We start from the raw sequence: 14,525 nt of genomic DNA on the forward strand, positions 1-14,525 counted from the left end.
TTTTTTTTTTTTTTTTGTTACTGGGGTTGGAACTCGGGTCCTTGCACTTATAAGGTAGGTGTTGGAACTACTGAGCTAAATCCATGGCCCTGGAGTTTTTTTTTCTTTGAGACAGGGTCTCACTATGTAGCCTAGGCTGGCCTTGAACTCAAAGAGATCTTCCTGCCTCAGCCTCCCAAGTGCTGGGATCATAGGTACTGCTACTTACTACACCCAACTTAGAGTTTTCAGTGCTACAAACAGCCTACTGTAGCATGTGTGCCATAGTTTTGCCACCACTGACTTAGAGGCTTTGGTGGGGTAAAAGGAGTGTTCCCCCAAAATCAGGGCTGAGAGGGGTGGTGGCCTATCCTGAGCTGTCTGATTTGGGGGTGGAATTGGGGTAGGGTAAAGAATTGGGGACAAGGTTAGATGCAGGGTGAGGCATGGGTTCAGGGGTGAGGTTAGAAGAGGTCATCTGCAAAGGGGCGAATTCGGGGTCAGAATCTAGCTCACACTGTCCGGGCTAGTGGTTTAAATTTGGGTTCGGGACAGGTCTGGGGTAAAGCCGGCAGGAGGGAATCACATCTGGAGCGTGGCTTGGGCTCATCAGGGCTGGGTTTTGTTAATGCAGGAGCCCACAATGAGCGCATGCAGAGAGAGACAGGAGTTTGGGAGGTAGGCTTGTTGCTTCCTTCTTGTCCTCCTTGAGCCGGAGCTGTCCTACTTACCCAGCGGATGAGGGTGGCATAGGTGAAAGGGGGCCGCATGTTGTGGAACTTGAAGTAGTCCATGTTGTGGAAGAACTCTGGCAGTGGGTGGGGACAAATCAGGCCCCACCCAGGACCTCACTCTGCTGTCCCACCCTCTGCTGCAATGTGAATCCACACGCCTGAAATCCCACCACCAACACCTGGGTCTGGTCACATCCTGGTACTGTTTGCTGAGTACCTAAGTTGCATCAGTTCCTCTTTGCATCACCCCTGCCAAGGTGGTTTTCCCCAAGATTGAAAAGAAGTGAAGTCACTTGTGCAGCAAAGGCTTGTGAGTGGCTAACTGGCAGGGCCATGATGACCCTCGGGCTCTGATCCTGTTAGACCCATATCCCAAGCAGGGGATTGGTGAGCTTGGGTGAATCCATCCCAGTTTTCCTTGGTGGCATGGGGGTGAGGAAGGGAGCTTCCTTAGGAATGACTTAGCTAGGTTTCCCCCTCTTCTGATGGCCACGTGGAATATCAAAAGCCCAAAGTAGGGGAGGCAGGGTTTCAGTCCCCAAGGGAGACAGGGCCAGGGCTAGAGCATTGTGGCCATGATAGGAGACTTGAGGGTTATGGAAATCCAGGGAGGAAGCTTTTACAAGCAGGGGATTTTCCTGAAGTCTGGGTGATGGCAGTGGGGGAGGGGAGAATACAGAGCTCCTTTGCACTTGGGGTCAGGGGCTTGGGGTTGGCTGGTACGGTTGTGGACCACTCTCACCTGAGAAGGTGCCGTTTCCATGGCTGCCCCACAGGTGCCTCCGCACAGCAAACAGGCTATCAGTGGCCTCTTGGGGGCCGGGCCAGCCTGGGATGCTGCTGCCCTGGGTGCCAGCAGCTACAATGCAGCAGGACCCCTTGTCGGATGACACCTGGGGAAGGCAGGAGGAGGTGGTGATGCAGAGGCTTAAGCTTGTCACTTTATTTTTACATTATTACTATTATTTTTGTCCTGGGGATCAAACTCAGGACCTTGCACTTGCCAGGCAGGTGCTGGGTTGCTGAGCTACATTCCCGGCCCTGCACCTTCTTAATTCTAGTCCGATGTGAAATCAATGCCATGAAATAGCATGTGCCATATTTGTTAGAATATGGGCCTGGGCACCATGTGTGGCCACAGTTGGCTCCTCTAGCACTCAATTATGACTTTGGGAGAGTAATCTAAACCTTCTGCCCTCAGTTTTCATCTGTGAATTGGGGGTGATGGTGGTAGCTACCTTACAGCAGTCTTGTGAAGTTTTGAGTAAGTTAACACCAGCAAAGTGCTCCAAGACAGTGCCTGGCACCCGGAGCAGCCTTCACGAGCATGTGACCTGTGTGGTCACAAAGGACCTACACTTTGGTACTCTGAGGTTGCCCTCCTGAAATCTGGACATGGGGCCCTACATTTTCATTTTGCAGTGGGCCCTACAGGTTAGGGAGCTAGTGCTGTGGGGGTACACAGTCTGCCTTCCTAGGAGTTGGGCTGTTTGCTGCGGCTATGAAAATTCAAAAGCATGATGTTTTGGAATTATAGGGTCAGAAGGTTTGTTGAGTAGAGGGGGAGAGATTCTCAGGCCTGGTGTGTATGGAGCTGGTGGGGGGACCCCACATACCCCAAGGCCTATGTGTGCAGTGCCTTCTCCCCTGCCTTAGTAGTCTAGGTCTGTCCCCAAGGGCCCGAGGTGGCTCACCGCTGCTGGAGCCTTGGTCAGTGTCATTTTCCCTGCCAGGTGGGCCTGCATAGCATCCAGTTTCTCCTTTTCCAGGACTAGCTGTGAGGATGGGTTCAAAAGTGAGGCCTTGCACTGGCTTTCCTCCTTGAACTGGCTGTGGTCGTCCATGGGAGCACCCTTCACTGTGCCTCTGAGTATGCAACCCTCATCCCAGGTGAGCTAGTTCTTGGCACAGGGTAGACAAGGAGGCTCACCCAGCATCCCCTGCCCCACCTGCCCCCTGCAGGCATTACCTGCTGCTCCAGAGACTGCACCACCTCTCGCTGGAGGAGACACTGCGCCCTGCCCTTCTCATCCAGGAGATGGTCCACCTGGCAGTGCCTGGAGAGGAAAAGATTTCTATGCAGCTGGCTCAGCTTAGACTCTCTGGGAAGTCTCTCCTTAGTCTCAGCTCTCTTCCCCTCTGTCCCTCAGTCTCCCCCTCACATCTGTCTGTCCCACACATGCTCCCTCAGCATCGACTGCTGCCAGGCCTGAGCTCACCCCTTGAGCCTGGCTGGGTGTTGGAGATGATGTTGGAAGGGTGGTAGGTGGAGAGTGGGCCAGACAGGTGAGAACTGGGCATGCTGAATTGCTGCTAATAGGTATGGTTAGATAAGTAGGGAAGGGGTGTGTGTGTGTGTGTGTGTGTGTGTGTGTGTGTGTGTGTGCGTGCGCATGCGCCCGTGTGTGCGTATGGTGTGAAGAGCTGAAGAAAGGCAGCAGCAGCCATCTAGAGGAGCTAGGGCTTTGGGGATCAATAACATGGTGTATTGCCATGAGGAATAGCAGGGCAAAGGAGTTAGAAGTGTGCATTCTGAAGCCTGGCTGCTTGGGTTCAAGAACCCAAGTGTGAAACTTAGGAACTGATAAGACACTTATTTTCTTTGGCCTCAGTTCCCTTATATGTAAAATGGAGGTAAGTATCAGTTACACCATTTTTTATAGTATACACCATGATTGTTGTGCCCCATTATACACACAAGGAAACTGAGGCCCAGAAGAGTTAGGTAACTTGTCCAAGGTCACACAGTTATAGGGTGATAAAGCTGGGATTGAACCCTCAGGCTAAGCCTTCACCTCTCACATTCCTACCTATTGGGAGGAGGCCTGAGTTGAGATCTACAGCCCAGACTTCTGCCCACAAAACACGACCCCTCTGGACTGAGGTGGGCCCAGGCCACTCACTTGAAGAAGTCCTCTGGCTCCTTGAAGACCTTCTCACATCCAGGCCACTTGCAGACACCATTTGCCAACAGAGGGAAGGAGCCCTGGGGCGCGGCTGAAAGGGTACTGGGGAACAGAGAGTGTCAGGGGAGGGGAGAGAGGGGCGAAAGGTCCTCTCCCGGCTGCCTACTCACCTGTCCTTCCTGGGCGCACTGGGGCTTGGGAAGGTGCAGAGCAGTGCTGGCTCCCTGGACACCCACTCTAGGCTGGCCACGTTGATCCCTATAGGCAGGGACAGGATAATGCTCTACAGCTTGTCCCCCTCCTGAGCCTTGACATCCCGACTCCCGGGGAGCTCTGGTGTCACCACTGTCCAAAACTTCTGGCAGAGCAGCTCAAAGGCTGCTGCTGGCAAGTTGCTGACATTTCAGCTAACTGCAAAGATCTGTGGTTCTGTGATTTTGACATTCTGTCTTTAAGGTTTTGAACCTGACATTTTTTGGAGGTTGGAGTTTCCATGACTCTGAGACCTGATGCCTCGGACCTCCAAAGGACTGCATTTCACAGCATTTGATACTGCACATGTTCAAGGACTTGGGGACTCAGGTTCTGTAATGCCATGGGGTGTGGGCTGAGGTGTTACCAGGTGGTAGGCCAGGTCGGGCCTTGAGGGAAAAGACCCCAGTGGCAGCGGTGGATGGCGGGAGGCTGATCATTGCTGGGTTGTCCAGTGGGCGCACCTGTAGCACAGAGGTCCTGGCATGGGCGTCCACAGTGGAGAGCTGCAGACACACATGTGTCGTGGCTTAGCCTGGCTGGGGGCCCCTCTTCTCGGCTCTCCCACCTGCCCCCTCTTCCCAGCCCACTCAGCATTCATACCTGATGCATAAAATGTGGCCTGTCCTGCAGAAGTGCCTGCAGGTGGGGTGAGGAGCCCAGCCGTGCACCAGAGGGTGCCACCATGACTAAGGGCACTGTGGGCAGCTGGAGAGAGAAGGCAGGCACGTGAGATGCCATCCTCATCCTACTGTTCTTCATCTCAGGCATACGCTCCTCACCTCAGCCTCCCATGGGAAGCAGGTATGATCATCTCCATTTTACATGTGTGGGAACTGAAGCTTATGGAGACCGAGTGGCTTTTTCAAGATCACACAGCTAGTAATTGGCAGAACTGACTTTCACCTTGTCACTTGACCTCCTAGGGCCCCGGCTATTTCCTCCTGTCCCATGGGGATGAGGACACATGGCTATGCTCATGGAACCATGATAAGGTCTCCTCTCCTGAGACAAGAATTGGGAGGTTGGGGAAAGACTCAAATCTCTTAAGGCCTGGAAAGTGGGGACTTTCTTGGCCCTGTAACATCTGCATAAGTCACAGACTTGCCCGGGAGCTAGAAACCACTTCCTGTGCCCCAGTGGGCCCCCCTCCCACCCTGTGCCACAGTAAAGGTCGACACCTGTAGCCCCAGGTACCCCACCCTGCCTGCCCCATTCTGGCCCCTGAGCCTCACCTGAAGCTGCGATGGTGGTAGGGGGTTCAAAGAAGAGGAGGCATGAGTCCCACTGCGGAGGTCCCGACCCTGGAAGGTTCCCCCTGGGCTCCTGGGTGCCAGCAAGTCTGAGGCCTTGGGTGTAGCCCTCCAGTTGGGTGAGGCTCCTGGGGATGGGCCGAGGGCCAAGGAAGGGGCCAAGGGCTTGGCTGGCCTGGGGTTGGGCATCGGGTGCTTTTCCGAGGGCAGGCTATAGGGACACGGAGAAGGAATTACACGTGCTATGGGTGGTGTGAGCTAGTCCACCTGAGGGACTTGGACAACCTTTTTGGTGAGAGCAGGTGTTGGTCAGGGCATGTCCTGAAGGGTCCCATGACTACACCCATCTCTGGTGATACATGCACACACATATACACAATGATGCCAGGAACACAGGGGAGTATCCACGTGCCCCAAAGGCATGGGCTCAGTACTTCCATGGCCATGGACAACTGGTTTGTGGGGCTTCAGCCAGGGTAGGTCTCAGCCTTTCAGTATCCTCTGTACCTGCTGTACCCTGCATGGGCCGCACAGTCTTTGCTGATTTTGCTGGAGTTATTCTTCGACTCTCCTGGGGGTTTTATTATCTGGTTGCTCTGAGGGTACAGGCGCTAGGGAGGTGGCAGTAGTACTAGTGAGCAGGCTACTGTAACAGTCCAAGCAAGTAATAATGGCACCATCTGTGGTAATGGCAGGGGAGCTGGGGAAAAGTTGGCTGGATTTTGAGTCTATTTTGAAGGTGACATCAGGAGAAGTTGCTGGTAGCTTGGATGTAGGAGGTGACAGGGAGGACCAAGGTGATTTCTGGGGTTTAGCTTGAGCAGCTAGAACAGATGTGGGGGATGGGAGGAGCAGGGTTGAGAGTCATAATCTGGTGTGGATGGATATGAAGAGTCTGGCATTAGACATGCCGACTGGGCAGCTGAATAAAGGAGTGTGGAGCTCAGGGCAAGGGCAGGGAATGATTAGCTCTGTATTCCTGTCCTGCACAGAGCTGGCATGACAATTGCTAGAGGGAAGGATGGACAGGCTGCCTTGAGCCAGGGCCTATGGGACTTTCTCAGTTCAGCGCCCATCAGTGGTCATCCCAGTCTCTGTTACCCAAGCCTTGGCTCATGCTATTCATCACGCCTGGAATGCCCACACCTCCTGCACTTCTCTCTGAGCCACGAAAGGCCTTCTCTTCCAGTGTTCTGTCCCGAAAGCCCTCCATCATGACTCTAGGCCCCTCAGCTCAGCCCTACAACCTTATACTACCCAAAGCGCATGGACTCAGCGTCTCAGTGTCCTTTGATCCTAGCCAGCAAGCAAGCCAGAGCTGGAAGAGACTGCCCAGTCCAACCCCCACGTTACTGAAGGGGACAGCCAGGTGTAAAGTGCCATGGCCCTATGGGAACCTGAGGCCTCCTCTTTCTCTAGGAAATGTGTGTGCCTGTGAATTTCACATCTCCTGCGCTAGTGGGTCTGTACACACATGCGTGTATGTGTGTGTGTATCTGTGTGTGTGTGTGTGTGTATGTGTGTGACTCCCCACACTACTACACGGCACAACACTTGGGCACACAGCTGTTGAGAGCATCCTGGAGGAGTACAGAGGGTTCCCGGGGGGGCAACTGTTCCTTTCCTTGCCATCACCTCATGGGGGTTGTCAGAGGTGGTGCTGTGGTGCTGAGGAAGATGGCTGTGACAACCAGGTATTGAACTCTGGAGAGCTGGAGCCTTAGTGTGAGAATCAGGAGGGCCGGGGATTTAGCTCAGTGGTGCCGCTGCCTGCCTTGCAAGTGCAAGAACCTGAATGCAATCCCTGGTACCAAAAAACAAAACAAAACCAAACCCAGGAGTCTGGTTCTATGGAGGCTTAGAACAAGGGCGAGCAAGAACAGTGCTGAGATGAGGGGGTAAGGGAATGGATGAGTGAAGGCAGGGATGAAGTACGAAGTGATTGCTTCCACAAGCCAGAGAACAGCAAAGATGAGCAGCAAACCAGCAGAAGCTAGGAGAGCAACATGGGACAAAATGGATTCTCCCTCATAGCCCATAGAAACAACTAACCCTGCTGATACTTTTTCTGGTATGGGAGATTGAACCCAGAGCCCTCACACTGAGCTACATTCTCAGCCCCCCCCCATTAAGTTTATTGGCACATTTTAGGTATACAGTACAGTTACATTCATCGTTGGGATCTTGTACCTTTACATGACAATTTTTTTTTTTTTGGTACTGGGGATCAAACTCAGGTCCTTGCACTTGTGAGGCAGGCAGCGGAACCACTGAGCTAAATCCCCAGCCCTACATGACAAATCTTGATTATTTTTTCCCCATTCCCCTGCCTTCCATTTACCCCCTCCACCCTTCCTTATTTATAAAATCTTTGTTTCCCTTTTTTTCCTTTTCTCATATTTTTTCTTTTACCTTCTTACCTTTTCCCTATCCCTCCCACTTCCCCTACTCCTTTAGACCTTTTCTTCCTATTTCACATTATCAATTATATATTTTGATCCTTATTTATACTGTTTTTCATACCAGAGAAACTATTCAGTGTTTACACGTGTGTCCTACTTATTTCACTTGCGTATGGCCTCAGTGTGCATCCACTTAGCTGTAAATGTCTCTAGTTTCTCATTCTTTATCTCAGCCCTTTTATTATTTTGAGACAGCGTCTCTCTTTGTTGCTGTTTTGCCCAAGCAAGGCTCAAAGTTGTGATCCTCCAGCCTCAGCCTCCCAGCCCTGTTGACATTTTGACCTTGGACTTTCAGCCTCCAGAACTTTGAGGGGATAAATTTTTGTTGCTTAAGCATCCACTACTCTCTGTTTGTGATACTTTGTTACAGCAGCCTGAGCAATTACTCATTTTGGTGAGTGGATGTTTTCTACCACTTGGGCCCGGCCCACGTGGCTGGCTTATGGTCACTTCTGAAGCTGCCTGGACACTTGGCCAGAGTTTATAACAACGCCCTCCCCAGGTGTGTCTGAAATGGCCTGACTCAGGGAGGTATAGCTACATTCTCAGAAAGGGGACCTGGCTATGGTCTGTCTGGTAATGGAGGGCCTGGGGGGCCGGGCTGGCCAGCCGGCTTCCTGCACTGTCTGTTGGGGCGTCCCTTTCTGACTAGGTTTCTCAGAAGCTGCATGGAGGATGTTTCTGGGACATAGATTATGTTTTCCTATCGGGGTCTGCATCTGGGCCCTGTTGTCACAGCCCCCAACTTCCCCAGATATTTCCGCCATTGACGTCATGGCGGCCGGATGCGCTGGGCTTCAATGGCACTGAGAAGGAAGAGAAGGGGGTAGGTACCCCACCTCATCGGTTTCGTTCCGAGAACTGGTTGGCCCATCCTGCAGCCGGCTTGGCCCAGGTGGGGTGATGTGGGTGTTGGCGGATGTGGTGGGTGATGTCCATCTGGCCACTGTAACGAGCTTCAGGTTTTGTAGATCTGGCCTTTTTTGATCTGCTGAGAGGCTCTAGGTTGGAAATTCAGGGAGGGCCAGGCAGGTCCCACGAATACTGGGACTCCCGGGGTCTTTAAATAGTATAACACCAGACCTCAGAATTGTAAGAGATCATTTCTTAGATTAAAAGGATCCTAGAGGGCCAGGGATTTAGCTCAGTGGTTCCACTGCCTACCTCACAAGCACAAGGTCCCCAGTTCGATCCCCGGTACCAAAAAAAAAAAAAAAAAAAGGGTCCTAGAATCTCAAAACTACCAACTTTGTGGGGGTCATAATGGATTCAACTTCTCAGTATTCCTGGTGTCCCTGGTGTCCAAACAAATTGGAACTACCTGAAGGACAGGAAGTTCACTCTTTGTAGGCCCAAAATGGCAGCCCAGTAGGCCCAAAATGGCAGCCCAGTAGGCCCAAAATGGCAGCAAGTGTCCCCTCAGTCTCCCTCCTGAGTTCCGTGAAGGTAGAAAGTCAGAGAATAGGCCCCTTTCTTCCTGGAGCCTGAAGCCAACCTCTGTCACTAATTGGCTTTAACTCTCCTCAGTTAAGCTGCTGTGTACACTAGGGCAGGAATACGAGCCACCTTCCTAAGTTCAGGCAGAATGAAACAGGAAAATGTCAATGACTGGTAACAGACACTTACATGGACCCAGTCTTCCTTGTTGTCTATTCTGACAATGTTCCTCAACTCAGAGCACTCTGGCAGAGATGGGAATGGAAGGAAGAAGAGGTTGAAGCTAGCAGGCCTTTGGCCTGGGCCTCATGAAAGGAGCCCACCATCAGGCTCTCTGGAGGGGCACCAGGACAGAGGTTCCTAGGGAACCAGCATCAGCTCTGGGAACATGCAGACTGACTGACATCCTTCCATCATTACCATCCTCTGGCCAACTGAGACTCTTAAGCCATGGGGTCCAGGGTCCCACCCAGATCAGGTCTTGCGGGGCTAGTTCCCCGTGGTGTGATTATGGATCATCCCACCCAAGTCAGGGTCCAACAAGTGAGAAGGCAGAAGGGGAAAGGCAGTTTTGATCCCGCTTAACCCCCTTCACAGGTCCAGAGCAGTAAACGGAGGCTCACAGTGGGAGAGAAAGAGGCAAAACCCATTGAGAGTTCTGAGACCTGAGCCTGGGTCAACTCTGCCCCTGCATCCCTGTGGGGCCTCCAGAGGGGCCCTCTCTCCCATCTGTGGATCTCAGTTTTCCCTTCTATACTGGGGAAAGGAGAGATGTGGGGCAGCGGAGGGACAAAGCCCTTCTGTTCTATGTCTTCGTGAGTCATTAGGTATTTACAGGGCTTTGAGTTGACAACTCTCTATCCAGGGGGACAGGCTGTGCTACAGAGGTACACAGACAAAGAGACAGAAACACAGAGACAGAGGTAGAGGGAGAAACAGACAGACCATGGGGTAACAGATGTAGAGAACAAGAGATTCAGAGAAAGGGAGAGAGAGACATGAGGTGAGACTGAGACAGACACAGAGCATGAAAGACAAAGACAGAGATAGTGGGAGATATTGAGAGAAAAAGAGTGACGGGGGGGGGGACTGCCCCATAAAGATCAGTCACTGCCTTCTGGCTGGTGGACTGATGATGCTGCCTAAAATAACTAAGGATAGGGAAGGGCAAGGATGCCCATAGCTAGGTGTTCTGCAAACACCCATCAACACAATAATAGTGGGGCTATGGTACAAGGACAGATACTAAGGATCAGACTGAGTAGGAAGCTTGGACACAGACCCGTGCATAGAGGGCACAGAGTTTGAGATGAATGTAGCATTTCACATGGAGGATGTTGAAGAAAAGATTAACACATGTTTTTGAATGACTGGGAAAATAACTGAATGAATAATCAGTCCATTTTCCCACCAACCCCTCCCTGTCCAGTCTGAAATGGCACCCTTATCATATACTCCAGAACCATTACAGAGAAACATTTTAATGTCTAATGTAGATCTTGGGTTTATTGTGTGTCAGGCTCTGTGCTAAGCACCTGCCATGATTAATAGATATAATCCTCACAAAGACCCTTTGAGATAGGTGCTATTATAATCAGTACAGTCCATATGAGGAAATGGAGGTACAGAGAGATTAAGTGCCTGGCCAAAAATCACACAGATGATTTGGAGTGATGCTGGTTTTGTCCCAGACAGTCTGGCTCCAAAACCCACACTCTGAACCTCTACAGTAAATGGAAAAAATGAAGCCATAAAGGAGATCAGAAGCCAACACAGGGTGAACAGTTACCTAATTTTCAAGTGGGAAAAGACTTTCTAAGCACAAAACCAGAGGCAAAAACCATATAAGAAAAGACCAACCTATTTGACTATATAAAAACATCCTAAGCATCACAAATAGAACAGAAAAAGCAAGTGATGAATTGGAAAAAAACATTTGCAGCTATATACATATGACTGATAAATGGTTAATGTTGTTTCCAAATAAAGAGCCATGGCTAAGTAATAATAAAAAAGATGAATGCCCCATTAGGACTAAGGACTTGATTACCCCTCCCCCCAAAAGCACAAATGGCTAACAGACAGTAAAAGTAATCAAAGAATGCAGAGTTCAACAATGTGGTAAGTTTTTTTTTAACCTGTTATATTGGGAAAGGACTAAAATATGATAATATTAACCCAGGATTAGCTCGAATAAAGGGAGCATAAAACAGGATCATTCAGAAGAATCATTTATAGAGATGCTTAGAAACCTTAAAAGAGTACATTACTTCCCCCCCAGTAACTCCATGTTCAAGAATCCAAGGCCTCAGTCAGGCAAGCTTATGGGGAAAAATTAGACAACCTGAATGTCCAATAATCAGCACTTGGTCCAGTCAGTCATAATTCCTGCTGATGTGAGGCCAGTCATGATCACCATGAAAGGTCATATGTTCAAACAATTTTTAGTGGGCTACAGAATGCTATTAATTGACTAAAGTAGGAACAAACCAATATATAACATGATTCCAATTTTCCAGTCTTTTTTTTTTTTTTTTGACACCGGGGATCGAACTCAGGTCCTTGTGCGTGCAAGGCAGGCGCCGGAACCACTGAGCTAAATCCTCAGCCCCTCCAGAGTCATTTTTTAACTTAAAAAATACTAATAGCTAACACTTAGTGCTTACTGTGTACCAAGTACTGTTTTAAGCCTGCAGAGATCAGCCCTTCCCAGCCCTGAACGGCGTGCTCTCTTCCTGACACAGACTCCGGTCACATGCGTGCAAGCCTGGGATAGAACTACAACACACGGCTGAACCATGGTTGACAATGGCATGAAGTGCCCCCAGGAGAGTCTCTCATGTGACACAAGCACAAGTTCATTAGCTTCTCAGCCCGACCAGACAACTCACAATCCTGCTACTGGGACAGACAGAACTGCCGCCTATTTTTTGTAAAATGGAAATGGCGTCAGAGACACTCAAGTCACTATTAAGCACCAGCTGTGTATAAATCTCTGCACTGGATGCTAGGTGGGAAGGTGGGCGATGGAAGGTAAGAGAAGAGAGGCAGGGAGAGAGTGGGAGGGAGATGGAGGAAAGGCAGTAACAGATGGAGTGTGGCCAAGATGGAGGAGACAGAAACAAGGGAGCCTGTCAGAGCCTTGGGGAGACAGATGGACAGAATCTGAGTTTGAGAGAGACAGACGGACGTCAAGAGAAAGAGAGGAGAAAAGAAACACAGAAAGGGTGAGACAGAAGGATGGAAGGCACCGAGAAAGAAGAGACATAGCTGAAATTTCCAGGAACACCTGGGCAGCATTTTAAGTTGTTCAAAACTCTGAAATCCATCAAGACTGGCACTTGATATATTTCAAAAATCCTACCCATTTGTGTATCAATTTATTGATCTTTGTCCTTGACCAAGCATCAGTTAAGTACTTCACCTAGCTGGCATTTATTCCAACTATTATACTTTAAAAAAAATATCTTACCTGGTTGGGCTCGCAATGCCAGGACATGTCCATCTATACAGGAGGGCCCCCGAACCCCCAGTGCCTACCTCCCTGCCATCTCCTCCACGGGAGCCTGCATCTGGTTGGGGAGAACAGGGACACTCACCTTGGTGAATTGGACCAACAGAGAAGGATCAGCCTGGCTTGTGGGAAACTGTCACATATCAAAAACAACTTTGCTTTTATACCGAGAAAAAACCACGGTGTGGAAGCCGCAGACCTCTCTTCTAATAATCCAATTTTTTTTCGATGAGTATGTGTGCTGATAATCACGAGGTGGGGGGGTTTCTCATAGTTTTTTCTCTCTCTCTCTCTCTCTTGCTGTTTCTTCTCTTCTTGATTATGAGACAGACGGAAATTTTGAAATTTTGGGTTTTTTCTTTGCCCTTTACGAGTCAACTGAAAATATGATTTCTTCGCCTTACCACAGAGGTGAGAGGTATCAATAGATAACAGCTCATGAGAAACCACAGTTTTTAAAACAAAAGTGTGTACAGTCAGAAAAAAAATAAAGGAAAAGAACTTAAATCACGGAGGTATCTCAAGGCAGGCAGAGACACCATTCTGCGTGTGAGAGGATACTTAAAGGTCTCTGGGTGAAGAAAGAGGGAATCTGATGCCCTGTCAGATTCCTGTGACAGGACACACCAGGGGAGAAAGAGGAGGGGTAGGTTCCCAGAGGCTTCACCCTGCCTCAGGCCTGCTTCCCCCTAGGTGAAAATGGTATGGTTACCCACCCATGGTGCTGCCCAGGGAGGGGGCGCACTCTGCAGCTCTCTTTCTCACAAATGGTGAGAGGCATGTAAGTACTTCATGGAGGAAAAGTGGGGAGGGCCAGGGATTTAACTCAGTGGTTCCACTGCCTGCCTCTCAAGTGCAAGGTCCCAAGTTTGATCCCCAGTGCCAAAAAACCCCTCAAAAAACAAAACAAAAAATGGGGAGTCTACCTTTATCCTCCACAATTCGCAAACTGCAGAGTCTGAGAATCACTGGTTCCAAGAATCCACTAAGAGTCACTGAGTGAGGGAAGAGAGGAAAATCTGGCTTCATCACTAAGCCCTAAGGGGCTTGAGAGCTCTGCCCTGGTGGCTGCTCTACTGGGCAAGTCACAAGCAGGCTATCAGTATTCACACATCCACCCAATCTTGTGAAGAAGCCCAGAAGCCCCTTGGGACACTGGTCCTCTCCTGTGAGGAACACCACAGCCTGATGTTTTTGATGCTCTTAGCAGTTCTGATGTTTTACTTCAGAAACTCCCAGTTTCCAAGGATTTAGGATTCCAAATATCCACCATCATTTTCTAGGTGCCAGATATAGCCAGCGCCCAGCACTTCCAACAAACATTTGTGTTCTGTTTTTGCCAGAACCCTTTGAAGTCCATTTCATCATTATTGTACTGCCGTTATACAGATGGGGAAAATGGAGGCACAGAGTAGTTAAGCAAATTGCCCAAGATCACAGAGCTGGCAAATGGGGGTCCTTGCCTTCCTTGGTACTGGGCTTTGAACCTGCCAGTTTCTCTGAGCCCAACAGTTTCAGACTTTAAATTCTAAGATAAGAAAATAGGGAGGTTCTGGGATTTGAAGATCCCTTTAGGGGCTTAATTCCTGTAGAGTCTTAAGGTTGTCCAAGAGACGAGGCTTCATTTCCTCACTTTGGTGCATGCATTTGCTCCATCCACTAGGTCAACAAGGGAGACGAGCCTTCAGGGGCTTCTGCTGACAGGCTGTGGCTGTGGTTTCCAGCATCCACTCTCCAGCGCCCTGCAGGGCTCAGAGTTCTAGTCATCTAATGTCTACTCCAGTCCTTTTGCAGGTCTGGTTTTAGGCCTGGGGAAGAGAAATTGGAAATTAGGTTTTTATTCACACAATACAAATCTAGCAGCCAAGGCCCACCCCTTTGCCCCTTCTTTCTCCACCTTCTAAGCCCTCAAAAACAGCAGCATGTTTCTTCAATGCAACTCACCTTTCTGGAAAAGTCCAGAATGGACTTGATGGCTTAGCTTTGTG

At 49.9% G+C, this 14,525-nt stretch overlaps 1 protein-coding gene and 1 long non-coding RNA gene across 4 annotated transcripts in view; one reads left to right on the plus strand and one right to left on the minus strand.

The window, feature by feature from the left end:
- Foxp3 (forkhead box P3) overlaps nucleotides 1-13,401 on the minus strand; it is a 15,124-nt gene extending 1,723 nt beyond the window's left edge. The window contains exons 1-10 of one of the 3 annotated variants that reach the window (XM_033760221.1): nucleotides 12,623-13,401; nucleotides 5,107-5,335; nucleotides 4,475-4,579; nucleotides 4,239-4,335; nucleotides 3,790-3,877; nucleotides 3,617-3,721; nucleotides 2,683-2,770; nucleotides 2,408-2,488; nucleotides 1,456-1,606; nucleotides 711-787 (exon numbers count right to left, since the gene is read on the minus strand). In XM_033760221.1, coding sequence (XP_033616112.1) covers nucleotides 711-787; nucleotides 1,456-1,606; nucleotides 2,408-2,488; nucleotides 2,683-2,770; nucleotides 3,617-3,721; nucleotides 3,790-3,877; nucleotides 4,239-4,335; nucleotides 4,475-4,579; nucleotides 5,107-5,313 — 999 coding nt within the window. In that variant the 5' untranslated portion in view covers nucleotides 5,314-5,335; nucleotides 12,623-13,401. Of the gene's footprint in view, nucleotides 1-710; nucleotides 788-1,455; nucleotides 1,607-2,407; nucleotides 2,489-2,682; nucleotides 2,771-3,616; nucleotides 3,722-3,789; nucleotides 3,878-4,238; nucleotides 4,378-4,474; nucleotides 4,580-5,106; nucleotides 5,336-12,622 lie in introns of all 3 variants that reach the window. The other 2 variants (XM_010606312.2, XM_010606313.2) reach the window with 2 other exon arrangements.
- Nucleotides 2,551-4,383, plus strand: LOC117284721. The gene is made up of 2 exons (XR_004515806.1): nucleotides 2,551-2,583; nucleotides 2,676-4,383. It is a non-coding gene; the product is annotated as an uncharacterized LOC117284721 (long non-coding RNA).
- Nucleotides 13,402-14,525: the final 1,124 nt, after the last annotated feature.

The sequence above is a fragment of the Fukomys damarensis genome, unplaced genomic scaffold (assembly GCF_012274545.1).
Source record: "Fukomys damarensis isolate Sample0158 unplaced genomic scaffold, DMR_v1.0_HiC HiC_scaffold_39, whole genome shotgun sequence".
NCBI lineage: Eukaryota > Metazoa > Chordata > Mammalia > Rodentia > Bathyergidae > Fukomys > Fukomys damarensis.